Source organism: Drosophila hydei, unplaced genomic scaffold (assembly GCF_003285905.1).
Source record: "Drosophila hydei strain 15085-1641.00,03,60 unplaced genomic scaffold, DhydRS2 tig00000149-arrow-pilon, whole genome shotgun sequence".
Taxonomy (NCBI): Eukaryota; Metazoa; Arthropoda; class Insecta; order Diptera; family Drosophilidae; genus Drosophila; species Drosophila hydei.
Genome location: NW_022045678.1, coordinates 500058 through 514594, shown reverse-complemented (window position 1 = coordinate 514594; position 14537 = coordinate 500058). Strand labels below are relative to the sequence as shown.

Here is a 14537-nt window from a genome sequence, read left to right as displayed (position 1 = left end):
CTAAATGTAATGTGTGTGTTAGACGAATTTAGAAGTAGTGCTAGTTTTTATGGCCTCCATGTGAGAAAAATATGTACAAACATTTTAAAAGGGGTGCTAAATGGAAGGGCATAGAAGAATAAAATTTATGATTTATTTTAAAAATACATTAAACAAAAAGAAAATATAGTTTTTACAGAAATCAAAAGAGTTGCGCCTAACCAGAGCAGTTTTAACATATATGCTTGTAACATGCCTATCCACTCTTAAGCTGTTCTGCTCAATGCCATGCCCCAAGTTGAGTTAACAGCAGAGGCAAGATAACATTATATGGCCTGTAACAGAGCTCTGTTAATACTCACCCCTTGAAATCAAAGCTTAATATACTGTTATGTTAGAATGTTAAAATTTACCACTATTACCCCAAAAGCTTTGCAGAAGCTTTAACAGTTGCGATGTTTAGCTTTCAACTCTGTAAGCTCAACTTTGTTTCGGCAGTTAACAGAAGCTTTTCACACTTGACGCTTCCTTATTGACTTTGGCAACTGACAGTTCGAAAGGCAACGGTAAAAGCAACGAATGTCCGGGAACAGCTGATTGTCAAAATAAGCAACCCCCTGCCCGACCCATAAGTCGACGTTGACAACCATCAGCTGGAGCTACAGCAGAAACTTTCTGCTCAATGTTTCAGTTTGCACACGAATGGAAACCCGTGGAACCATGCGGTGCGTCACCAAGTGACGTCCACACTTAGTCAAAGCAGTTACGCGCGACTCAGTGTGTGTGCGTGTGTGTGTCTGCTTGCATGTGTGTGTGTGTGTGTGTGTGTATGGAGTAACATTGAAAAACGCCTGGGCCAGACAATTGCCAAAAAAAGTGTAAAGAGCAAACAACGAACAAAGTGAGCCTTGACCTCAAGCAATGCAAGTGCAATACGAACAATAACATCACAGCAAAGCCAGCAGCAGGCAAAACAAAAGCTAGACAATCGGAAAAGTCAGAAGTGGGCGCAACACGACGAGTCACTGCGAGTCAATTAAGCAACTGTAAAAAAGCTAAAATAATAACGAGAAATTAAACGTGCATCAAAACGGAGCGAAAGCGAAAAACCTTTATAGAACACTGACGACAAAAAAGAAGAAGAAAGCAAAAAGGAAAACTGTGGCAACAGCAGCAGCAACAGCATCCGCTGCTCTGGAGCATGGGTTCATGCTTTAGCAGCTGTGTTACCGCCACCGCCACCGCCACCGCCACCAACTCCACCGCCACAAATTCCACAGCCTCGTCGTCTTCCTCCTCGGCTAGCTCCACCACCTGCGTTACGGCCGTCGCCAACAGCTGGCTTCTTTGGTAAGCCCCAAACGCCCTGCCCACATCCACTGTCCGCCCCCATTCGTATAGGGCATACAGTTAATTAAAATTGCATTTTGTTTACCTTGTGGCACACATACACGCACAGAGAGAAGAGCGTGTGCTCTGCCAGGGCAAATCCAATAAGCGTGCTGCTGACTTGGCAATCAATAGGGGCTTAAAGGTAGCGACCCCGCCCACCGGGCGCTTGTAATTAGTGCAATTCGTGTGCTCAACTGCTATTAAACGTCACGCTCTATGCCAGTTCTTAGCTTTAAATTGCATTGGCAAACATATTTTACGGCGCACCACCGAGCACCCGCCGGGCTCTGTGGCAGGGTCAACAGCCTAAAAGTATGCAACGGCTGAGTGCGTGCTGCCGCAAAACAATGGCCGGAAGGGGCTTCACTTGCCCCATGCCCATACACATAAGCAACACAAACGAATGACAATTCCGATTTATGACACTCATCCAATACCCTCTACCTCCAAGCTTTCACAACATTTTATAGATGATGAGAGGGCGAAAAAGTGTTAATAATCCGACTTACGTAAGTTAAGAATTTCACCTCATCTAAAGTCTTAGCTTCCCTTTACATATCTTAACTTCTTTGTCAGATTCATAATGCCATTAGACCCATTGACGACAGATGTAGAGTAAAGCTAACAGATTTCATTGTTCTTTTCACAGGCGCCGTCCCAGGGCGAGAGCTCGTGCAGCTGCCGCAGCGGGCACAGATGAACCGGAAGCAGAGCTGCTGTCGGCCACCAGTGAACGATGCCAGCGACGTGGCCTTGTCTATCGCATATTAAAGTTCAAGCGGAAACAACAATGTCCACAATTTCTGGACAGGTATTGGGAACAGCAGCCCAGCTATGCGAAGCTGCAGAACGACAGGTGAGCACAGCTAATCAACGACTCAATCAGTTGAACAAATATTGTCTTCTACTAGTGCCCTGACGGATATACAGTTGCAAAATCTGGATGTACACAAGCTGCTGAATGCCACGGCGACGCCCAGCAAGGAGACGGAGTTGCAAAACTATACACGCATGGCTAGCTCAAGGGCCAGCTCTTCACTGGACCTGGAATGGGAGCATGAGTACTCACAGCTGCGGCAGTATCAGCAGCGACAGCAAAAGGAGCAGCAACCACAACAGGATACACCGCCCCGAGTGGCCTCCCAGCAATGCTACGCTTCTCTGGACCAATTGACGACGGCTGCGTCGCTGGCCGCCAGTCATGGACGACATGCGGCAGCGCGTCAAGCCCGACTGAGCGGCCAGCGTTATGGTGGTTCCTTTACGCGAACCTCCTGCTGCTCCTCAACACAAAACTCCTGGTCACACATATCCACGCCCGAGTCGCTCGAATGGGACATCGATGCCGAGCAGGAGCAGCAGCGTCAGCTGCGGCAGGAGGATGACAACCTGGACGAGGAAACTCTTAAACTATTACATCAAATCGAACAGCTCAAACACCATGTGCTTCAAGAGACTGGCGACGGCTTAAGCATGGGCGTAGGCGCTAACGTAGGCGTGGGCGTGGCCGTGGAGGAGCTCAGCGAAGGACTACAATTTCGAGCATCACATTTTGGTGTGACAAATGGCTCAGAGCTGGAGATCCATATTAGTTGATCTGTGCACTGTATATATAATTCGTGTAAGACATGTAAAAATACTGAACAAGAGACCTACAAAGGACCTGCAAGGAATGATAGAGAAGTGCTTCTAAAAAGCTCCAATATAACTGACGTTTTAAAATACCTTTTAATAGCAGATATTTAATGCTTAAGTTGGAATCACTCCCAATAAGAAACATTTATGAAATGTCGAACAGAAAACTTCACTCAACATGAGCAATACTTCGGACAATCGAAGAGGCTCTTGCAGATATGTGAGATATTTAGCTAAAGTAGCTATAAGACAAAGTATAGATGTTATTACGATAATTTCGACGTCAATTAGTACGTTGCTAATATGTGTAAAAGCTGTTATAGAATATTATTTGATCCGATTACGATACCTTATGAAGCCTGACAGCGGCTGGCTATAGAGAATTCTGCATAAGACCAAGACATATGTATATAAGATTATAAAATATCATACGATCTGCAAGTGTACACTGGATATAAGATCCAATTTCTATAAGAAACATCTGACAAAAATATATTAAGTTACCTATAAACTTTGCATGCGATGTCAAGGAAACTCGAAAACAAAATTATTGCGCAATTTAAGTGCCTCGCAAACTACACACACAGACAGACACACACACACAGCTTCTTTTGACTCTGGTGCTACAAAGTAGCCTTACTCACACAAGAACTATCCTATGAAAGATAAAAACAAAGATTTGGAAACCGAAGAACTTACTATATTGCAATTACAAAGAATATGCTAACTTTTTATTATGTTAATAATATTTGCTAAATGATTTTCTAACAAAGATTCACCCACTTGAACAAGAGAACTTACAGAACTTATATAGCAGTTAAATATAATTAAATATGCTCCAGTTCGTTATGTTTTAGAGATTTATGCTTTATGCAGTTGATGAAGTTATGACGATGGATATGCTATTAATGCACATAAATGCAAGAAATAATTATATTTTCAAAGTTTATTAGGGAAAATGCAAACAAAATACAAAGGTACGTCCTTATAGAGCGAGTATTACACATGTATGTATATGTATATGTATATGTATATTTAGTAGTAGTTGTTGTTGTGGTTCAACTGCGACCGACAAAGAATCTTTTCCTTTTAAGACTAAAACTAAACTGATTAAAGAAACGTTTGTAGAAAAGAAATTTGTCCACCTTTTGTAATTCATTTTACTTTTTTTTTGATGTTGTTTTGTATTTGGCTCGTTTTCATTGCGATGCTCTTAAGTCTTTATGGCAGTTCTCGTTGTGTCCCGAGCTCTAACCGAAGATGCCGGTTATCTTATTCTTTAATTTTTCAAGCGTACTGGGCGTCGGCTGCAATTGAAGAAGAGAGATCTGTGTGTAAGTATATGTGGTATATAAATTTAAAAGGATTGCTTCAAGCGGTTATTCTAATTGGAAAATTCTGATCGCTTATAGATCTAAGCCCTCAACTGAACCTATCGATTTTTCTTATGGCTTTGGTAACACTTTAACTTCAAAAGACAACAAATATTTTATATTTTTTTCTTATTTTATGTTTTTTCTTAAGATTTTTCTATAAATTTCTGGATGGACTAATTTCAAAAATATTAGAAAGCATCAAGTGCATTGAAATAAACCATTCTAATCGTTGAAGAGCTCTAAAAATTTATTTAACTTACCGTAGTTTCAGCTGGTTGCGCCTGTTGCAGCTGACCATAATTGGAGCCATAGCTATGGCCATAGGCCTGGCCTGTTAAGTCCTCGACTTGTTGTTGTCCGTAGTCATCTTTGTCTTCCAGCAGTTGCTGTTGCACTTGGCCAGCATCGCTGTCCTGTTTGTAGTTGGAGTTCCAAGCAAGTTCCTGTTCCTGCTGCTGTTGTCCACCATCGATTTGACCTTCATTCCATCCCAAGTCAACTTGCTGTTGCTGACCCAAGTCCTCGAGCTGAACTTGTTGCTGTGAAGCAGGCTCTTCGCCCGCAGCACGACTCCATTTGCCTAACGTTGCGCTGGCCGAGGCCGATGAACCATCGGCTCCGCCACTGGCTGCAGCTGAAACGCTGCCAACAGGCATATTGAAAGTGTAGTCCGTACGACGATAATCGTAGCCTACGTTGGCATTACTTGGAATGCCGCGATGATAAGGCAACGGCGGTGGCGTGGACACCATGGGCATTGGGCGAGGCAGAGGCGCCTTCGTTTCACCCTCCAGACCGGGCTCATCGTCTTCATTGTATGACTCCTCATAGATATGAGGCGGCTGGTCTCCGCGATCCTTGGAGAAAATTGGTTTCTGCACGGCGGTAGCATTGGTGGTGCCTGCATCGACCACATAGCCTGCATTGCCTTCAGGCAGACTGATCAATCCCTGACTTAGCAGGTACAGTGTGCGACGCCAGATACTCAGCTCCTGGCCATACTTCTTGTACTTAGTTTGCAGCTTTTGCAAACGCCAGTGCTGCTTGGACTCCCAGTTTTGCACCTCGGACTCTGGCAACAGCTTGCGATGATTTAAGTAGTTCAGATATTGGAGTTCCTCGTCGCGGAACTGCTGCAATTCAATAAGTGATATGCCATAGTATCGAGCCACGGCCATGATGCGTTCGAACTCCTTGAGCTGCCACTCCTTGATATCACGTCGCTTTTCATCATCCTGACGCTGCCAGTCGCGCAACTGACGCAGCGTCATATTCTGGGTGCCAATGAATCCGTACAGACGATCGCGCTCCTTCTGCTGCCAGGCCGTGAGCACAATGAGATTGCGATGTTCAAGCAGCTGCTCCTTGGCCATGTTGCCAACGTATATGCTCTGCACGGGCGCCAGTTGTTCTAGCTCCACGCCATAGAGACGGGCTAGCTCATGCTGATAGTTGTTGTCCGCTGCGAGAAGCTGCAATAGCTCCCCAGCGGTGATAATAACACTGGAGCCAATCTGACGTAGACGCTGACGCTCCTGCTCCTTCCAGTCACTGCCCACTATCAGGCTATCCACAATTAGACCCATGTCGGCCAAGCGCTGCAATTTCTCATGAATGAAGATGCGTAGCTCCTCAACGGTCACACGATACTGCGGCGCCAGAATGGAAACATCGCGCAACAGCAGCTGCTCTAATGCATTGCGATTGATGGGATGACGCACAACGGTCTGGTAAATACGCTCCAATTCCTTCGTTTGCCAGGACATACCAAAGCCTCGCTCAATCTTGCGCAAATCCAGGAGACGCTTCAGCTCATTCTTATACCACAACTTTAGCTCTTCAATGCTGATTTGATATTGACGCACCACGTCGAGCAAATGCTTCTGGTCATTAAGCAGCTTCAGTTGCAGCTCCTCAATGGTCCACTTTTGACGACGACGTAACTGCTGGTTAATCAAATCCTGAATATGCTGCTGCTCCTTCAGCTGCCACTCCTCAACGGTTATGGAGCCTGTGATGAGGCCTTCATCGGCCAATTGTCGGGCTGATTCCTCCAGCCACAAATGGATGTCCTCGACGGTGATGTGATATTGCTGTGCCAGTCGCTCATAGTTGGGCTTGTTGCGTATCAAGTACACTTGGAACTCCTGCCAGGTCATGGGCTTCAGATGGGCTTCACTGCGCAGTCGTGCAGTCAAATATTCCTTCCAGGGCTGAGAATTTGCAGACTGATCCGTAATGCTTACGATCTCTTCGTAGCGAAAATTATCTTGCGGCTTCTCGATGACACCAATTAGCGATAGACGTGCCGTTTCCTTTTGCACCCACTGTTCGACCTGCTCCACGGTCAGATGATAGTCATTGGCAATGCCATTCAGACGTGACTTGTCGCGCTTCAAGAAATCCACAAACTCTTGATAGGTAGCCGAATCCTGCTGTTGCTTGAGCCAGTTGTTGAAGCCGTTGCTAATCTGTTTCTGCCATTGAGTTTGCTTTTCGAATTGCACAAGTCCTGAGTTCTGCAGACGCCGCAGCTCATCGTGCAGCCAATTATCGACCTGCTCAATGCTCACGTGATTTGTCTGCGACAAGCTCTGCAGATGGGCGTGATCCTTGCGCAGCTCACGCTCTACATCCTCATAGTTAAGGTCCTGCTGGTGCTTCAATAGCAGCTCAATGAGACGCTCCTGCTCGGCAATCTGCCATTTGGCCAATTTCTCCACCTTGGCATTGCCCGTAGTCTTCAGGTTGATCAGTTGCTGGCGCAACCATTGCTCAATTTCCTCCACATTAACTGAATATTGATTGCCTAATTCCCGCAGATGCTCGCGTTCCTTTTGCAGTTCCATTTCAAATTCCACATAGCTGATGTGAGTTTGCTCTTTCAGTAGCTTCTGCAGGCGCTCCAGCTCCGTCACTTGCCAAGCGCTGAGCGTTCTCAGCGAGGTCTCCGTGTTTCCTCTCAAACGTTTTAGCTCCGATATCATCCATTCCTCAATTTGCTCCACATTCAGACGATACTGATCAGCCAACTGATTCAGATGCGCACGATCCGCCAACAGCTTCTGCTCAAACTCGGCTGTGGACAATCCATTCTTATATTCGGCAATCAGCGACTTGATGTAGTCGCGCTCAACCAATTGCCACGTTTGCAGCTGCTCAATTTCAAATTGTCCCTTCTTCTGCAGATCGTCAATGACCTGCTTGATATACGTCTCAATTTCCATAACGCTCACATGATGCTGCTCAGCCAGGTTGAGCAGGAAATGACGATCGTTCTGCACCTGTAAATATGAAATTGAGCGTTGTTCAGGAAACAAATTATTTACAATTTAAAATATTTATCATTTGAATCTATTTTAATTTCAAATCGATTTTCCTAACAATTATCAAAAATAGTTTTCCAACCTTAAATACTTCAAATCTTAGTTTCAAAATAAAGTGGCAATAAAAATTGTTTACGTTTGGAATTTTAGGCATTTATGGCATTGGGAAAATTATATCACTTTAACCGTTCTATTTAAAGTTTTATTAGTCCAAAAATAGCAGCAAAAATGTGTTAAGTTATTTTACCTCGGCGACTCAGTCATTCAATTTGAGTTTGGTGAACTATAAATAAATGAAAATGAATAAGCTAATAGACGACCCATTACTATGCAATTAAAATTTGTCCAATTAAGAATTTGAAATTGAGTTTATGATATTCAAATGAAAGAACTATTAGGGATTCTATTCTCGATTTTCCTAGATCAATTCCATTATTTTATGAGCTATCCGGCATACAATTATGCATATAATTGGTTAGGATTCAACATATAACGTATACGCACCTTGGTCGCGAACTGTTCCATTGTTATGTTGGACTGTGACTGAAGCAGCGACAGAATGCGCTGGTGTTCGGCCTGCTGCCAGGCTGTCAGCTGCTCAATGTTGAGCTTGCCCTGCTGCTTGAGGCGTTCGATCTCGGACTGGACCCAGCGTTCGATTTCTTCAACCGAGGTGTGGTACTGGAAGGCCATGGTTTGCATGTGTTCGCGATCGTTTCGCAGCTCGGCTTGCAGATCCTCGGCGCTCCATTGTTTGTTCTGCTTGAGCAGCGTCTCGAGGCGTTCACGTTCGGCCAGCTGCCAGGAGGTGAGATTGTCAATCTGCAGCTTGCCCTCGTCACGCATGCGTGCCAGCTCCTGTTTCATCCAGTTTTCAATCTCCTCCACCTGCACGCTGTACTGTGTCGCCAGTTTCTCCAGCAGCTCGCGATCCTGACGCAAGCGCGCCTCCAGTTGCTCCGTGGACTTGTATTGCTGCTGTGCTAGATTCTTCAGATGTAGACGCTCCACTTCTTGCCAATTGGTCAGCTTCTCGCTGGGCTTGAGCAAGCCCATGCCAATGAAGCGCTGCTCCTCCTTCTTCACAAACTGTTCGATTTCCTCGATCTGCACGTTGTGCTGCATGGCCAGACTCTGCAGACGTGCCCGATCCTCAAGCAGCCACTTGTGGAACTCCTCGACCGTATAGTCACGCTCCTGCACCATGTTCGTCAGATTTCCACGCCATTCCAGCTGCCAGTTCTTCAAGCGCTGCATCTCGATGAGGCCTTCACTTTGAAGTTTCTGAATTTGTTGCTTAATCCATTGCTCGATCTCTTCAACGCGCACTTGGTTCTGTTGAGCCAGGCTGTACAGATGGGTCTGATCCTTGCCAATCTTGGTCTCCAGCTCCTCAATGGACAAATCGTTCTTGTTGATCAGATCCAGCAGGCGCTGGCGCTCAATCTTCTGCCAGTTGTTCAGCTGCGTCTCCATGTGCAGTTGTCCCTCACGCTGCAGACGCTCGCCTTCGGACTGGATCCATTGTTCAATCTCGGATACCTGCACATTGTAGGTCTTTGATAAATCGTTAAGACGGGCACGATCGGCCAGTAGCTTGCGTTCGAATTCATCAATAGAATATTTGTTTTGCTGCACTATCTTGGCTATTTGCTGGCGTTCAGCCACCTGCCAGTCCTTCAGGGCCTCTGCCTTGATCAGACCCTCGCCTTGGAGGCGCAGTAGCTCCTTCTTGAGCCAATCCTGAATATCCTCCACGCGCACCTGATACTTGTTAGCCAAGTCAAAGAAGTGCGACTGATCATTCTTGATCTTCGCCTCCAGCTGCTCTACGGTCAACGTGTTGTGCTGCACCAAAGCTTGAAGTCGCTCGCGTTCGCGCTGCTGCCACGAAGCCAACTGCTGTTCCACATCCTTGAGCAGACCCTCGGATTGGAACTTCTTGAGCTCGCTCTTAATCCACGATTCAATCTCCTCCACGCGCACCTTGTAGGTGCGTGCGAATTGCTCCAAACGTGCGCGATCATTAATGATGGAGTTCTGGAACTCCTCGATTGTCAACTGATTCTGGCCAATGATGTTGCGCAGCTGAGCGCTAACGCCGACCTGCCAATCCTTGATATGACTCTCCAGCTGCTGCTGGCCGACCAATTGAAGGCGCTGCAGCTCCTCGCGTTGCCATTTCTCCAGCTCATCGACACCCACGCGATATTTGGCCGCCAAATTCTGAACATAGCTGCTGTCTTGGGCCATTTGCTGCTGTAACTCGCTAAGGCTGCCACGATGCTGTTTCAGCATGGATTCCAGGCGAGCGCGCTCCGAACTCTGCCATGCACTTAATCTGGTCACCTGCTCGTTTTGCTCCTTGATAAGATCGCCAATGCGCGCGACCTCACCGCGCAGCCACTGTGTCTGACTCTGCATGTCGCCTTGATACTTGATGGACAGATCCTTGAGCCGCTGCTGGTCGTTGAGTATTGAGCTCTGCAGCTTGGCAATCGTAGCGTTGTGCTGGCGAATGAGCTCATTTAGCCGCTGCTGCTCCTGAGCATTGTCTGCAATCAGTGAACCGGACTCGTGTATAGTTATTTGATTTGGTATTTGGGGCACTTGTGGACTTAGCGAGTCGTTGACCTTATTGAAGTAGACATAGAGGCGCTGCAACTCCTGACGCTGCCATTGCTGCAGTTGTTCTTGCGAGATGCCGTTCTTCTGCGCCAGCTGACGTAACTTAGCGCTGTTCTCCATTTGCCAGCGATCAAAATCTTGGGACGTGTAGCTATTCTGATGGATGAGCCAATCAAGGCGACCACGTTCTTGTTGCTGCCAAGCAGTGGCATCCTGCACCTGTGCCTGATACTGAGCCAACAACGCCTGATAACGCGACAGCTCACGACGATGGAACTCCAAAAGAACGGGCAGAGTCGTATGATAACGATGAGCCACAGCCATTAGACGGTCCTCATGCTGATGCTGCCAATCCTCAAGACGCTGTGGCGTTGTTAGATACCAGAAGAAGTGTTCACGCTCTTCGCGCTTCCACTGCTCATCGCGCGGCACCGAGGATTGTCCAAAGGGTCGGTTATTATCGTAGACCAGCTGACCGTTCTCCCAGCGTTGATGGGCTTCCGAGCCATCCACAGAGCTGGTGCCATCGGCATGCGTCGTAATGGTCTTATTGAATCGCCTTACTGTCACCGTTGACCTCGCGCCGGGTGAACTGGACTGGCCAAAGGATGGCATTGCCGTTATTTGGCTATATGAGGGCAGAGGCCTGCCACCATCGATGCTAACCACCGATCTGTAATCCACCACATTCGGCTCCATTCTTTGTCCAATCCAGTCCTGCAACGATGACTGGCGAGTCAGAGTTGTGGCTCGGCTCGAGGGCATAGTGATCGGATTCTGTGGGTAATAACCATGAGTCAACTGAGCATTTGCATTACCGCCATAGCTGTTTGATATCTTGGTGGCTTCAGTGCAGTTGCGATGCACCAAATAGGTCTTGCCATCTATTACCTTCACCTCGGCTGGGTATTCATAGTTTTTGACCTCATCGAAACCACTTAAATCGACGGCTTTAAACGGATTCAGTTCCACAATTTGCTGTGTGCTACCAGTTGCATAGTTCTCCAGCACCTCCGCTGCTTTGCTATCGAAAAATGCTGGCTGCACAATGTTGTTATAGCTGAGAAGTCCCTGGCGCATATCATTCACCAGCTTCTGACTTATCTGCAGGCAGAGAGCATCCAATTCGCTTGCACTCTTGCCACTGAGCTGCTGGATGTTTGCTAGAAGAAGAGGAAACAAACAAATTCAGTATAACTCTAGCTTAAGCCATTTACCACCCTTCTATGCGATTCGCCTTCATTCTTCTCAAACAAAATCTGCGTTCTTTCACCCCAAACCTTGAGACCAACTAGAAAAACTTAGTATAGGGTCAGTTCCAGTTTGCGATTACGTCCTCTGATATGGAATTGCACTAGATTAAGGAAACACATGGTGTCACGGCCAATAATGATGTCACTTTTAATTTCAGACACAAATATAAAAATAATCTTGAAAATGTCAATTGAATATTAAGCATACTCTGGGTCTTTCCAGCAATTAATTATGCTTTCTCTTGGCGTTGATACCTCTATCACTAAGTAGACCGATTAAGGTATTATGTTGACTTAAATCTGAATTGGGCGCAGTGAATAAACTAACTGATCTCTAGATGACCCTTTCCCCACTATCAGCCTTTCATAATCATATATGTTGTGTAGATTAAAGTAATCACGCCTTGTTTTATGGTGTCCGGTAATTAAGAAATCCATTTAAATTTAGGTAATTCATGTTTACTATCTACTTTCATTTGAATATAAATCAATGAACTTCTGAACACAATAAATGCATCTAAGAATATATAAAACAAAACAGAAATGATGCACATAAAAAAAAAAAAAAATATATATATATATATATATATATATATATATATATATATATATATATATATTTATATATACCTTATAAATCAAAATATATGCAATTACATTTGTATTAATTTAACCATATTTATGAAATGAAATATATTCTGATAATAGAAAAAATAAGAATAAATATATATATATAAGGCGTGTCTACACATGTGTATATTCCGAATTTCAAGTCTTTAAAGCTGCATAAAATATATCAGAATTTCTACAAAACATGGATAAATGCATAACTGTTCCGTCTTTTGAGTAAGGTCTTAACAGTAACTCACGTCGCTCTAGCTCTAAAACTATGGAAGATAAAATTCTACACGCGTAGATATATCTATTATATATATTTGATCTTGGATTGTCAACTTACTAGCATTTCTGTTATTCCAGATAAAGTATTTCCTGCCTTGCCACTCTCCCATGGGCCTAGATATAGATAGATATATCCTTTATATTCCAAATTTCAATACTCTAAGACTTTTAATACTAACATCTCTATTATACCAGTTATAGTATTGCACGTCTTCCACGCCCCCAGTGCATTGAAAACGCTTAACAATATATAATGAGATGAGAATACCCACGAGTAAATGTTCTAAATTTCAAGTCTCTAGCTTAGAAATACGGACATTGCACAAAGCTAATATAGTCTTTTAGTTCTTGAACGAGGTCGAATTAGCTGATACGTATTATAAAGCTTCTTAAGAACTGCTAAGACTATTATGACATTTGCGCTTAGATCTTTGCTAAGTCACGAGAGATAATCCGAATTTAAGCTAATTGGCTAAGGTATAAGAATCTAATCTGATCTGTATAATCAATCAGCCAAGTACTCACCACTCCAAGGCAATGAGTGCCCCATGATATTGCTGCTGCCCGTAGACATGGCATTGTATTCCTGAGTTAGTCGATTGGCAAACTCGCGCACCTCATTCAAGTGATTGTAGGCCCAGCTGTTTAGCTGCGTTTGACCCTGCAGCAAAGCCTGCGACTGTCCGTTGACGCCGCCAACGCTGCTGATGCCGCCGCCGCCGCCAAACGATGAGGAAGAGCTGCTGCTATAGCTCGATCTGAAGCTGTTGTAGCCCTGGCAGCTGGCCAGTGCCAAGAGCAGCGCACACACGCCCAGAGCTCGCATTCTGGGCTAACTAGAGCGGAGTTCAAAAAGAAAACTGTGTCATTCATAAATATTAAATGTGTTACAAATAATTACAAGTGTGTACTTATATTACGTAGCTAGGAAAAAATACAGTAAAATGAACAGAAATTGAAAAGTTTTTGTATTTGGTTGATAACCGCATGGCGCACGAATCTAGTTCAGTCTACATAGCCAGGGATTATCACACAACTGAGGATCAGAAAAGGTTAGCCAGCCGATAATGTTAATGGTAGCACATCATTTTTTTCATTCTTTTTATTTTCGTCGAAGCAGTAGCTGCTGTCTTTGAATGTTTCACATTTATAATAAATTTATTTTATTTTATTTTCAATTTTTTTTTGGGTATCAAGTTGAGCAGCATCTTTCATCCGGTGCGCAATGTGTTTGTTGATAAGTCTGATGAGTCTAATGCGTACGTGGTAATTTTTGTTATTTTATACAAATATCATTTCATTTCAAAACTTATATATAGCTGGTATGAGCACAATATTGATTTATATATGTCTACATGTCGATTGATCCTCGAACCATAAATCAACAGCTCACGATGCATAAACAATGTTCCATTTGTGTCACATATGGTTATATATCTATTACGAACATCATTTTATTTCTGGAACAACTTATTTTGGGGGCTAACGCAGGTAGTGCAGCCAGAGTGCAGGCGGTGGCTATTTTTGGATGCTCTAAGCAGTAAGATATATGCGTATACATATATATACTAATAAGAGTGCAATCTGAATTTATATATTGTACTCACTCTCACTTAGAATTCACACTGAGAGCGTTCTAATTGCGCTCTGTATTGTTAATTAAAGAACTGATTAGAATTGGCAGGATCAGCACATAAGACACTATTTAATCACTTTCACTATAGCCGCCTGTACCGTTAGTTATTCCACCGAATTCGAAGAAAAGTCGATGCGCTGCGTTGCGCTGCCGAACAGCAACTGACAGTCGAGCGCATAGTGTAAAGCTTTTATTTGAAAATGTTTGAGAAAGGCAGAGAACGAGCGAAGGAGAAGGAGAGTAAGAGGAATTCTCTGCCTGCCGTTATCAATTGAATGAGTTTGGTTTTTCGAAAAAACAACATATGAAAATGTACTAAATATAAAACTCAGATCATTTTGGACGTCATAGTTCAAAGACAAAAACCGGTATTGGGATCTTCTAATGAGCTCATTTGTGACTCAGAAGCCGG

The 14537-nt window shown here is 44.3% G+C and overlaps 2 protein-coding genes across 3 annotated transcripts; one reads left to right on the top strand and one right to left on the bottom strand.

The window, feature by feature from the left end:
- The first annotated feature begins 598 nt into the window (after positions 1-598).
- Positions 599-4079, top strand: LOC111592096 (RNA polymerase II degradation factor 1). Its single transcript, XM_023304122.2, has 3 exons — positions 599-1329; positions 2021-2227; positions 2283-4079. Exons 1-3 carry the CDS (start codon positions 1181-1183, stop codon positions 2965-2967), a joined length of 1041 nt encoding a protein of 346 aa, XP_023159890.1. The 5' UTR covers positions 599-1180; the 3' UTR covers positions 2968-4079.
- Positions 4080-4170: 91 nt separating this feature from the next.
- LOC111592095 (tiggrin) lies at positions 4171-14272 on the bottom strand. 2 transcript variants are annotated; one of them, XM_023304121.2, is made up of 6 exons: positions 14097-14272; positions 13015-13325; positions 11228-11499; positions 8213-11113; positions 4643-7666; positions 4171-4313 (listed from the first exon to the last, which is right to left on the bottom strand). In XM_023304121.2, exons 2-6 carry the CDS (start codon positions 13313-13315, stop codon positions 4257-4259), a joined length of 6555 nt encoding a protein of 2184 aa, XP_023159889.2. In that variant the 5' UTR covers positions 13316-13325; positions 14097-14272; the 3' UTR covers positions 4171-4256. The 2 variants fall into 2 exon arrangements, with proteins under 2 accessions (XP_023159889.2, XP_023159888.2); XM_023304120.2 differs by having other exon boundaries at positions 8213-11499.
- Positions 14273-14537: the final 265 nt, after the last annotated feature.

Coding starts and splice junctions, on each gene's coding strand:
- LOC111592096 (XM_023304122.2), top strand. CDS start 1,181: ATGGGTTCATGCTTTAGCAGCTGTGTTACCGCCACCGCCACCGCCACC. Junction 1,330..2,020: donor GCCAACAGCTGGCTTCTTTG/GTAAGCCCCAAA, acceptor TTCTTTTCACAG/GCGCCGTCCCAGGGCGAGAG. Junction 2,228..2,282: donor GCGAAGCTGCAGAACGACAG/GTGAGCACAGCT, acceptor GTCTTCTACTAG/TGCCCTGACGGATATACAGT.
- LOC111592095 (XM_023304120.2), bottom strand. CDS start 13,315: ATGCGAGCTCTGGGCGTGTGTGCGCTGCTCTTGGCACTGGCCAGCTGC. Junction 7,667..8,212: donor TGGAACAGTTCGCGACCAAG/GTGCGTATACGT, acceptor TCATATTTACAG/GTGCAGAACGATCGTCATTT. Junction 4,314..4,642: donor CGCAACCAGCTGAAACTACG/GTAAGTTAAATA, acceptor CTTCAATTGCAG/CCGACGCCCAGTACGCTTGA.